The sequence below is a fragment of the Coregonus clupeaformis genome, chromosome 6 (genome assembly GCF_020615455.1).
Source record: "Coregonus clupeaformis isolate EN_2021a chromosome 6, ASM2061545v1, whole genome shotgun sequence".
NCBI lineage: Eukaryota > Metazoa > Chordata > Actinopteri > Salmoniformes > Salmonidae > Coregonus > Coregonus clupeaformis.
In genome coordinates this window covers 42187526-42200333 of record NC_059197.1, presented here as the reverse complement: position 1 = coordinate 42200333, position 12808 = coordinate 42187526, and the positions used below count along the sequence as shown (strand labels likewise).

The 12808-nt window shown below is 42.9% G+C and overlaps 1 protein-coding gene across 1 annotated transcript in view; it reads left to right on the top strand.

The window, feature by feature from the left end:
- The first annotated feature begins 1426 nt into the window (after positions 1-1426).
- The window catches only part of LOC121568196 (olfactory receptor 6N1-like), an 82445-nt gene continuing 71063 nt past the window's right edge, over positions 1427-12808 (top strand). The window contains exons 1-2 of the mRNA XM_045216881.1: positions 1427-2330; positions 8382-8439. Of these exons, the coding sequence (XP_045072816.1) occupies positions 1427-2330; positions 8382-8439 (962 nt within the window). The remainder of the gene's footprint in view (positions 2331-8381; positions 8440-12808) is intronic.

Here is a 12808-nt window from a genome sequence, read left to right as displayed (position 1 = left end):
CCTGATTTTTATAATTCACCAAATAAAAATGGTGTTCCCAGGGTTCTGTTCTAGGACTGTTCTGGATTTCTACAGTTTTCAGTATTTGGGTGAAAATTTGTATTCTGCTGGCAAACGTTTGGATTGGTTAATACAGTGCATTCGGAAAGTATTCAGACCCTTTCCCTTTTCCACATTTTGTCCCGTTACAGCCTTATTCTAAAATGGTTTAAATAAATAAAAAGTCCTCATCAATCTACACACAATACCCCATAATGACAAAGCGAAAACAGGTTTTTAGATATTTTTTCAAATGTATAAATGTATAAATAAAATATACCTTATTTACATAAGTATTCAGCCCCTTTGCTATGAGACTCGATATTTGAGGTCAGGTGCATCCTGTTTCCATTGATTATCCTTGAGATGTTTCTACAACTTGATTGGAGTCCACCTGTGTTAAATTCTATTGATTGGACATTATTTGGAAAGGCACACACCTGTCTATATAAGGTCCCACAGTTGACAGTGCATGTCACAGCAAATATCAAGCCATGAGGTCAAAGGAATTGTCCGTAGAGCTCCGAGACAGGATTGTGTCAAGGCACAGATCTGGGGAAGGTCTCCAAGAACACAGTGGCCATAATTCTTAAATGGAAGAAGTTTGGAACCAGCCAGACTCTTCCTAGAGCTGGCCGCCCGGCCAAACTGAGCAATCGGGGGAGAAGGGCCTTGGTCAGGGAGGTGACCAAGAACCCGATGGTCACTCTGACAGAGCTCCAGAGTTCCTATGTGGAGATGGGAGAACCTTCCAGAAGGATAACATCTCTGCAGCACTCCACCAATCAGGCCTTTATGGTAAAGTGGGCAGACAGAAGCCACTCCTCAGTATTGTGTGTAGATTGATAAGGGGGAAAAAAACGATTTAATCAATTTTAGAATAAGGCTGTAATGTAACAAAATGCAGAAAAGTCAAGGGGTCTGAATACTTTCCGAATGCACTGTACATAAAGAGACTGAGTAAATAGAATCAAATTAGTTGCATGTCATAAACTCAATATAGTTCCATCTCTATGGAGTGGTTACATGTTGACACTGAAACTACAATCCCATGTGAGCATACACTATGATATATTTAGAGGCTAACAGGACAAGTTATTGGAGCAGTATCCCTCTGTCAAGCAAGAAGACATTTCATGGACACAAGTTTCTTTATTTCTTTTACACCTCAGAAGTCTGATAATGTACAGATATTATCTGGATCTTTTTTTATTTTTAAGAATAATAGTTTGATGGAGGATGTGAATTTGTTTTGTTAAAACGATTGTGTTTAGTTTGAGCCTACACAGAATCAAAAAATTCTGACTCGCATTCATTCACATCCATACACACTCAAGCCTTGTAAGGACTAAGAATTGCTGCATTGACCAGAGAAAGAAAATGAACAATGGAGAACTCAACGCAAGTCAAGTTCTTTTACCTATTTGGCTTACAAGAGACATTTAACAACAAATCATTATATTTTATCTTGTCTCTTATCACATTCCTTCTCATCATCACTGTGAATTTGACTCTGATCATTACAATCATTCAGGAGAAAGGCCTCCATGAGCCCATGTATATCTTTCTGTGTAGTCTATGTGTCAATGGATTGTACGGAACCGCTGGTTTCTACCCCAAGTTCTTACTGGACCTTCAGTCAGATGTTCAGGTGATATCTTATGGTGGATGTTTGATTCAAGCCTATGTAATATACACATCTGTCATGTGTGAAATGTCTATTCTAACAGTGATGTCTTATGACAGGTATGTGGCAATATGCAGACCATTACTATATCATACCATTGTGACATCTTTAACTGTTAGAAAGTTACTCTTATTTTCTTGGTGTTATCCTTTGTTTATAGCACTCATTACACTTAGTTTAACAGTCGGACTTCCTTTGTGTGGATCTCGCATTGACAAAATCTTCTGTGACAATCCATCTATACTGAAACATGCATGTTTACCCATAACCATCAATCAGATTTGGAGCAAATGTATAATAGTGGGTTATGTTTTACAGATACTTTTCATTGCCTTTTCTTACTGTCAGGTTGTAAGGACTTGTGTAAAGTCAGCTGAGGGAAGGATGAAGTTCACACAGACATGTGTGCCACATTTATTGACAATGGTTATTTTCATCACAGTGACCCTGTTTGACAATTTGCAAGGGTGGAATAGTAATGTTAATATTACTCTAAATATGCGTAATGCAATGGCTGTACAATTCCTTGTTATACCACCTGTATTAAACCCTGTCATATATGGACTTAACCTCCAGAAAATTAGAAGGGCAGTTTTTAGAAAGTGTAATATAAATAAAATCCTTGATATGAGACGTTAGTTACATGATGTTACACAACAGGGAGACTTCCTGATATCAGAAGTCAACAAAAATAAAGGTAAAATCTGCCAAAAGTGTTGCAAGGTTGAATGGGCCCTCATTCCTTGATATATCTATCGCCCTATTCTGGGAAAGTGATTTACAAATATTCCAAGAATAGAGTAATTGTAGCACACTTCCTGAGCAGAATAATGCCTGAATATGTCCCAAATGGCACCCTATTCCCTATATAGTGCAGTACCTTTGACCAGAGCCAAAGTAGTGCACTATAAAAGGAATAGGGTGTAATTGATAGCATAAATATGTTACTCCTTATGCAGTTAAGAACTTTCTAAAGAAGTTATTCTTAAATATATATTTTCCCCACCAGGTGATTTATTGTTAATACAGTCCCCCCCCAAATAATGTCAATAACGCTTGTAGTTACAGTACTGTAAAATAGTTATTTTTGTAGGTTATTGAGTTATGATAACGCATCTATGTGCTTATAGCCAGGCCTCTTCCTCAATGCATCTCTAAAAATAAATGGATATTTACGACCGCTTTAGAAGGCAATTCATTGTTTCATTGGTGCAATAACAATATGCATGTAACTAGAAAGTATGGTTGAATGTAGGCTACACATTTGGAGTGATATAAATTGCTTAAACAAGATACAAGAAATACTGAACAGAAATATCACATTCTGAATTTCCATTGAATTTAATCACTACATTTTTATTTTTATCCAAGTTGAACATACTGCATATTCTATATTTATATACTGAAAAAAGGATGATGTATTTTCACTGTCTTATGGTGGTATGAATGATTGTTTTAGCAATGAAACCAAGTAGGCTATGTATAGCTTCAGGCAGTAAATCAAACGATTTACACTCGTCATTGGACAAACCTTGCATCTTGAGTTGGATTGACATATTGACTAGCCAACCATTGATTGTAGCGTTGCTGGACCTTCCCTTTCTGATTAGGTAGTGGTAATGTTATGATTTTTTCTATTGGGATAACAGGACGAAAAATAGCCTACTATACAGAGGTCACTATTGGATCAAACATTTGTGCGAAATGCAAACTAAGCAAAATGCATGCTTTTTTCTCGGTCCCATAAGCCAGATTTAAATTATTTTGTAATAACTCATTTGAATGGTACAGAAATTGAGTTCCTTCCTTCCAACACATTTTTTGGTATCTGGCTTGATGACAAACTGTCATTTAAAAAACATGTCACTGAGCTGGTGAAGAAGTTGAAGTTCAAGGTTGGTTTATTTTACAGAAAGAAAGCATATTTTACAGAAAGAAAGCATGTCTGACTTTTGTTAATAGGAAGGAAATTGGCCAGGCCATGTTTATGTCTATTTTAGATTATGGGGATATTATCAATATGCAAGTGTAACAGTACTCTTCTTGCGTTGTAAACAATAATCGACAAGGACTCCAGCATGTAGCACCAGTCATGGATTTATTATCTGATAGAAAAACAGCACGGATAGTACGTAATGCAATGCAGCCACCACAGATCATTCTACTCTCTGCATGCGCGCTGTACAAAATACATAAAACACCCCCAGACACTGTGAATAACCAGCTTGCATTTGCTGAAATTATATTCAACAAAATGTACCACAAGTATTCACAAACAAAACACCATATCTCATTTACAATATTCCAGCAATGTTTACAAACAAATGTATATAACTTGTACATTCCGATCTGCACTTAAGAGTATAAAAATCACTTTTGATGTACAGTGCTTTGCAACAGTTAATTTACCTCTGGTTTGGCGCTTGTTGACTGGGATTATTCTAACTCAAACACCACCCTTCGTAAGCAAGCAATGCAAACCAGCTAGTAAGATTCCATGTTGATTAGGTGAAGGCAATACCAAAACGAAAAGCAAAAAACGAATTGGCTTACAATAGAGTGGCTACGGGAATCACCAATAATAACCCTGTTACACTCCCCCCTACTGAATTCCACTAGCAAACTAAACAGAAAATACACAACTGCACTATGCAAACATACCAGGTACAGGAACACTCAACACACTGTATGTAGAAAATGATGCAGAATAATTTTCTTTACAACTTAGAAGAGAAAATAAAAAGGTAGAGATGTGTATTGAGGATGCAGACCCTACTTCTAAAACAGTCACTAAATATTCCAGTCGTCAGACTATTCTCCACGAGAATTAGAGTGAAAAGAGGTTGATCAGTCCCCTTAGCCCTCATAGGTAAACATGCCTGTCACATGTTAATTATATTCAGTGACTTGAAAGGACCTCAAATAAAAAAGAAAACCACAATAAGGGACTTATTAGATCCTCCTCTCATTCTTTGACATCTAACCATGTCCACATGGTTGTAAAAAAACAACAACAAATAAAATATGTAAATACCTTTGACCCTCTGTATTCACATATTAGCCTTTAACAAAACAAAATACTCATAAGAGAGATACCTCACATTTACATTTACGTCATTTAGCAGACGCTCTTATCCAGAGCGACTTACAAATTGGTGCATTCACCTTATAGCCAGTGGGATAACCACTTTACAATATATATATATTTTTTGGGGGGGGTGTGGGGTAAGGGGGTGTAGAAGGATTACTTTATCCTATTCCAGGTATTCCTTAAAGAGGTGGGGTTTCAAGTGTCTCCGGAAGGTGGTGAGTGACTCCGCTGTCCTGGCGTCGTGAGGGAGCTTGTTCCACCATTGGGGTGCCAGAGCAGCGAACAGTTTTGACTGGGCTGAGCGGGAACTGTGCTTCCGCAGAGGTAGGGGGGCCAGCAGGCCAGAGGTGGATGAACGCAATGCCCTCGTTTGGGTGTAGGGACTGATCAGAGCCTGAAGGTACGGAGGTGCCGTTCCCCTCACAGCTCCGTAGGCAAGCACCATGGTCTTGTAGCAGATGCGAGCTTCAACTGGAAGCCAGTGGAGTGTGCGGAGGAGCGGGGTGATGTGAGAGAACTTGTGAAGGTTGAACACCAGACGGGCTGCGGCATTCTGGATGAGTTGTAGGGGTTAATGGCACAGGCAGGGAGCCCAGACAACAGCGAGTTGCAGTAATCCAGACGGGAGATGACAAGTGCCTGGATTAGGACCTGTGCCGCTTCCTGTGTAAGGCAGGGTCGTACTCTCCAAATGTTGTAGAGCATTTTTTTTGCGTGCAGGGACCACCAGGTTAGAGTGGCAGCAGCCATGCGGTGTGAGGCGTTTGTATAGCCTGTGCGGAGAGGAGAGAACAGGGATAGACAGACGCATAGTTGACAGGCTACACAAAATGGCTACAATAATGCAAAGGAGATCGGAATGAAATAAACTAAACATCTGGGAAAGCGAGAGAGCGGGGCCTCCCTCACTTACGTTACACTGGAACACCCAAATATAACTCTCCCAACTTCCACCTCAGAAACTATAATTGTTGTAAACTACAGCGGTTCAATGTTTTCTAGGAATAGACTAGCTTAGTTTATTCAGCTAGCTAACTTGGTACAGTATTCTTCCGTGAAAACCGTCCAGGGCACCGAATCCTATGATGCCACAGCCAACTAGCATGCCAGCCTCCAACAACATGGTTTAGCACCAATACTCGGCCACAACAAACCACCAGTGTGTCAACATGCCAAGCAGATCATTCGTGTCCATGTCTAACGTTGTGTAATGTTCTGGGTTAGTCCCGACAGCTTGAGCGAGTCCGACGTCAACTTATTCAGCCAGTTAGTTAGCTAGAATAGTTAGCATACTAGCTAGCCATTGCTTTCTGCCAACGAAAAAAACCCTACTCCCACGGCACGAACACACAGAGAGAGCCAAGCTAACGTTAACTAGTCACCCATGTCCCGAATTCCCTTGAACGACTCTGGTTACCAGTATGTAAAAACAAAACACAAATGTAGGTTAACTTACCCCTAGCAGCTACTGTTAGCTAGCCAAGGGCAAAGCTAGCCACTGAATCGACTCAGCCAGTTTGCATCTATTCGCTAGGTCGTTCCAGCTATTGTTTAGTTAGCTATCCAGGTAGCAACAAGCTAGCTACATTTCGAGCACAGTAGCTACTAACTACCTAATGTTAACGCTTCAGACAATGAGGTTAGAAAAACAGCTGAATGGTAGGCAGCTAGCTGGCGTAATTACAGGTACTCTCAAGCGTGAAACAACTATCCACAGTTGCTAATAGTTACCAGTAGCTACCCGCTAGCTAGTCCAGGTAGTGGGTTAGCTAGCCTCGTGCTTCACCGGGCTCAGCTGAATACAATACTTACCTAGAATAATTACATACAATAACCTACGATAACTACAATAACCTACGATAACTACCTACAATACCTAACTACAATCTAAATACATGGTTTAAGCTTTACTCGACACCATATAAGCCATATAAGCCAAGCTTACCTCCCGCCAGAGAGAGACACAACCTCACCCGACAACTTCACCTTCACATAGGTATGAAAACCTTTCAATCTCTAACTCTCTGCTGATTCCTCATCTCAATAAATCTCGACACTGGTTGAAGTAGTCTTCCTGCCCTTAACCTAATACGACCCAGAGAACCTTCAACTACACAAGAGGTGACAGTGTCGTGTGCTGTGGTGATGGTGGGTGCGTCAACACAGTCAGTGTGTAACTGGTCAGGTAAGGAATGGTCAGAGTTTGGTAGGTCAGTATGGGGATGGTCAGAAGGAGACTGGTCAGTGTGCTCACTCACTACACTGTTAAGTTCTGAGCCAGAGTCTCGAGGACTCTGATTGAGGCAGGACCTCAGGCTACGATACTGTAAGGGTTGGTGTGAGGTGTGACCCAGGTGCGGTGCAGGATAGACAGTAGGCAGTAGGCAGAGATGGTGAAACAAGGATCTTTACTGGTGGTCCCAAAGCCAGGATACAAAATAACGGACTTGTCGCGATAAAATAAATGAGGAGCAAATTGGTCTCCAAAAACAGGCTGACAGCAAAAATACGAAATACTAACTACGACTGAAACAACAATGAAACAGGGAGAACACTTCTCAAGTATCTGTACATACGCCTCGCGATCAGACACTGATTCGAACTGCTTGATATCTAGAAACTAGCAGAGAAAACTGAGCAAGGGAACACAGGGAAGTGAGGGCATAAATACACAGGTGAACAGGTAGACACAGGTGACACCAATAGGATCATGATTAGTCCAGACTGTGAGTGAGGAGGTGCCTAAGGTTGTCGGAGGAGGACACCTAGTGGGTCGCTCCGGAACTGCGACCCCCTCCTGTAACACGATACATCTGGAACAGAATCAAGATGTGAAATGTCCTGAGCATCCAAGGATCACACATCATACTCCAGGCTCGTGTCACCTGTTCCTTCTGAGGGCAGCTCCGACACCCACACCTTTGTTCTGTACTCAGCATCACTATCATCATCATCATCCACTGCAGGAAATCGGCAAAGCCTGTGGTCTCATGGATTGTACAGTTGTATGCATACGTGAGAGACTTCAGAGCCTGAGGCCATCTGTGCTTTGCTCTCGCCGGCAGAGCCCAGGTCATGTTTCCCAATGTCCTATTCAGCCTTTCACAGGACCCATTGCCCATCGGATGGTATGGCGTGGTGTGGGACTTCTGGACGCCTGCAACGCTCAAGAGCTCTGCGATTAGAGTACTCTCCAAGTTGGCTCCCTGATCTGAGTGTATACCGTGAGGTAACCCGTAGACACAGAAGTAGTTGTTCCATAACTGATGAGCCACAGACTTAGCAGACTGGTTCGGACACAAGAAGGCATGAGCCAATTTGGTGAAGTGGTCAGTAACAACGAGCACATCCAGGGACTTGTTTGTTAAAAGTTAATGCACACTAGGTTGAGAGGCTCAGATGTGATTATACTCTCCAGCGGAGCTCTGGCCTCCGGATCAGGAGTCTTGTTCACGACGCATCTCCTGCAGCACCGCACATACTCCTTGACATCCCTCTCCAGACCATGCCAGAAGAACCTCTGTCTTGTCAGGTACATAGTCCTCTGTTGTCTCTGGTGGCCAGCTTCATCATGGACACCCTTCAACACCATGGCTCTCATGGAGACTAGGACCACATACAGGTAAGCTTTCCTCTTTGTAACCACGTTCTTCGAAACGCGATACAATACACCCATCTTTATGGTCAACTTATTCCAACTTCTGAGAAGACGCAGAACCTCGACAGACACGTGAGGACGCTCACCCGTGACAGTCTTCATCCCCGCTCCACAAAGAAGATCACTCTGCTCATCACGTCGTCATCACGCTGCTTACTCAACAGTTGGTCTTGTGGCAGCACATCGACATCGGACTGCTCTGATGGCATCACAGCCTGTGGAAGCTGTGGCAACAGCAGTGCACGGAACTCACATCCTCCACCCAGCGCCTGTGTGAGTGAAGAACAGCAGCAACTTCCTGTCTTGATAAAGCACCAGATGGGGTGTCAACAGCAGTCTGGCAGTTAATGACTACCTCGTTGGTGTTAAAGGCTTTGTCAAAGGGATGGGTGGACCAGCGAAACACATCTTGCACTTGGTCTGTGCGCACAGCATTAGCTTCGGTTAGTAATGTCTCGTACGGAACTGGGTCGTATGAAGTACTCTCTCTGCTCAGGGCATCTGCAACAAAGTTTTTGGGACCAGGGATGTACTTGATGTCAAACTAGTACGGTGCCAGCTTGGCAACCCATCTCTGCTCACAAGCATCAAGCTTTGCTTTTGTCCGAATGTATGTCAAGGGATTGTTATCTGTCCATACGGTGAATTGCTGCCCCCGTAGCCAATGGTGGAACTTATCGCAGATAGCCCATTTCATGGCAAAGAACTCAAGCTTTTGTGCAGGATACCTCGACTGCGCATAACTGAGTGACTTGCTCACGAAGGCTATTGGTCTCGCTGTAGATCCCCCTTTTTGTACCTGGGATAGCACAGTCAGCTGCTATCAGCTTCCTGACAGGTGAGTGTCGCTTCTTCATATTGCAGAGTGGAGCCTTGTGCCCAGTTGTCAACCCAAAGAGAGGCTTTGCGATGGTCGAGCAGCCTTCAATGAACTGTTGGTAATACACCTCCATCCAGAGGAATGACTCCAATTTCTTCTGAGAGGGGATGTCAGTACCGTCTTCCATCAGGTCAGCTTCCGTCACGCCTGCAATGGCCTTCACTTTCTCAGGATCTGTAGCTAGCCATCCGCACTGATGATATGCCCCAAGAACATCACATGCCTCTGTGAAAAAGTGACACTTTTTCTGGGGCCAGCTTCAGGTTGTGAGCCTTGAGACATTGTTATGATGAGTTTTCTGGTATCGAGGAGTTCAGGATGCAAGAGAATAGTTAAAACACTTACAGTTGAAGTCGGAAGTTTACATACACTTAAAACTAGTTTTTCAACCACTCCACACATTTCTTGTTAACAAACTATAGTTTTGGCAAGTCGGTTAGGACATCTACTTTGTGCATGACACAAGTCATTTTTCCAACAATTGTTTACAGACAGATTATTTCACTTATAATGCACTGTATCACAATTCCAGTGGGTCAGAAGTTTACATACACTAAGTTGACTGTGCCTTTAAACAGCTTGGAAAATTCCAGAAAATGATGTCATGGCTTTAGAAGCTTCTGATAGGCTTAATGACATCATTTGAGTCAATTGGAGGTGTACCTGTGGATGTATTTCAAGGCCTACCTTCAAACTCAGTGCCTCTTTGCTTGACATCATGCGAAAATCAAAAGAAATCAGCCAAGACCTCAGAAAAAAAATTGTAGACCTCCAAACACCTGAAGGTACCACGTTCATCTGTACAAACAATAGTACACAAGTATAAACACCATGGGACGACGCAGCCGTCATACCGCTCAAGAAGGAGACGCGTTCTGTCTCCTAGAGATGAACGTACTTTGGTGCGAAAAGTGCAAATCAATCCCAGAACAGCAGCAAAGTATCTATATCCACAGTAAAACGAGTCCTATATCGACATAACCTGAAAGGCCGCTCAGCAAGGAAGAAGCCATTGCTCCAAAACCGTCATAAAAAGCCAGACTACGGTTTGCAACTGCACATGGGGAAAATATTGTACTTTTGGAGAAATGTCCTCTGGTCTGATGAAACAAAAATAGAACTGTTTGGCCATAATGACCATCGTTATGTTTGGAGGAAAATGGGGGTTGCTTGCAAGCCGAAGAACACCATCCCAACCGTGAAGAACGGAGGTGGCAGCATCATGCTGTGGGGGTGCTTTGCTGCAGGAGGGACTGGTGCACTTCTCAAAAGAGATGGCATCATGAGGAAGGAAAATTATGTGGATATATTGAAGCAACATCTCAAGACATCAGTCAAGAAGTTAAAGCTTGGTCGCAAAAAGTATTGGAGTGGCCATCACAAAGCCCTGACCTCAATCCTATATAAAATGTGTGGGCAGAACTGAAAAAGCGTGTGCGAGCAAGGAGGCCTACAAACCTGACTCAGTTATACCAGCTCTGTCAGGAGAAATGGGCCAAAATTCACCCAACTTATTGTGGGAAGCTTGTGGAAGGCTACCCAAAACGTTTGACCCAAGTTAGACAATTGAAAGGCAATGCTACCAAATACTATTTGAGGGTATGTAAACTTCTGACCCACTGGGAATGTGATGAAAGAAATAAAAGCTGAAATAAATCATTCTCTCTACTATTATTCTGACATTTCACATTCTCAAATTAAAGTGGTGATCCTAACTGACCTAAGACAGGGACATTTTACTAGGATTAAATGTCAGGAATTGTGAAAAACTGAGTTTAAATGTATTTGGCTTAGGTGTATGTAAACTTCCGACTTCAACTGTACATGGAGAGTTGATTCAAAGTGTTTAATATTGCGGTACCGGGTTCACATAGCAAACGGCCCGTGGGTGGCCCACTGCTATATGAACTAACTGAACAAAGGAAATCTCTTAGCTTATATACTTGTTTGCAAGCTAATTCTATCCAACAGTTGCCAACCATTATTGAGTGTCACTCCTCGCCACATATAGAGGATCACCCTATATGAAATCGTGTTGCACCCTAGTCAGGATATTCCATCACATACTCATTCTAAGATTAGCACCAGTGGTCCCCCAGCTATCTTGGTCCGCATACCTTCTGGCACCCACCAGTGACAGAAATAAATACATGGAATGTCCTCATCCTCCAAATCCTTATGCAGCTCTCAATTATCAAACATTAACTAATCCTGTATAAAATACGTAATATCAGACATTCAAAGACCATTTCTAGTCACTGCAAAGCCAGGTCTTCAGTGGGCGCATAGACGAAGACATCATCAAGGTAACACAGCAGGCTAAGAAAGTTCTGATCCCCGAAGATATTTAGCATCATCCTCATGAATGTTGCATGACTATTAGATAACCCCTGTGGCATACGGTTGTATTCATACAATCCAAATGTCGATGTAAAGGCTGTGAATCTCTGGTCATCCTGATGTATTTCCACATTGTAGTAGCCAGAGATAAGGTCCATCGTGGAGAAAAAGGCATTTCCACCTAAAGTAGCCAGCGCGTCAGCCTGGTGAGTGAGTGGGTGAGCGTCTTTGATGGTACGAACATTGAGCCAATGAAAGTCAGTACAGAGTCTCAGGTCTCCAGACTTCTTCCAGACAAGGAAAAGGGGGTGAGGCGAACTCACTAATAGACTTCCTTATGATTTCACGTTCTTCCATCTAATTCAATGCTTGCTTGAGCTTCTCATACTGATTAGGTGAAAGGTGTCGGTATGGCATCCAAAAGGGTTTCTCGTCACTGAGTCGGATGCGATGAAAACAGCCAGTAGCTTTTCCACAATCCAACTAATGCCTGGAAAAGATGGACTGGTACTCAGCTATGAGCTTGGTTACTTTGGGTACTCCACCAGCTGGGCTCAGAGCTGCGGCCTTGGGGCACTGAGAGCGTGCATGGCCAGCTGCATGACAGAGAAAGCAGAGGTGATTGGCCCTGCAGTGAAAGTGAGTATTGTGTCCAGTATTCCCACACACTTCACATGGCCCATAAGACCTCACTTTGTTCCTATTCCCTTTTTGGAACTGACTGTTAGACTGTTGTGGCCTCTGCTCCAGCACACACTAGCATTGCAATGATACGGTCCATCGCCTCAGCGGGGCCCTGAGTAGCCTGGGCTGGGGAAGGCACCGGGATAGGTGGTACAGTGACGGGTCTAACAGCAGGCATGGTGGGAGGTGTGAAAGCACTAACCTCTCGCTTCAATGTTGTGATGGCTGGGTCCAACTTAGATGAGTGTGAGTACCTTCGCTCCCTCCTATACTTGTCCAGCCTCTCGTGAACATCTGCAACTTAAATTGCAGTCAGAGTGCAGTATGTGGCAAATACTGCATCCAAAGTAACAGTTTTTTTTACTGCAGTAATTTTGCAGTGTAACTGCAGTTAGAGTGCAGTATAACTGCAGTTTACATTTTTGTCAT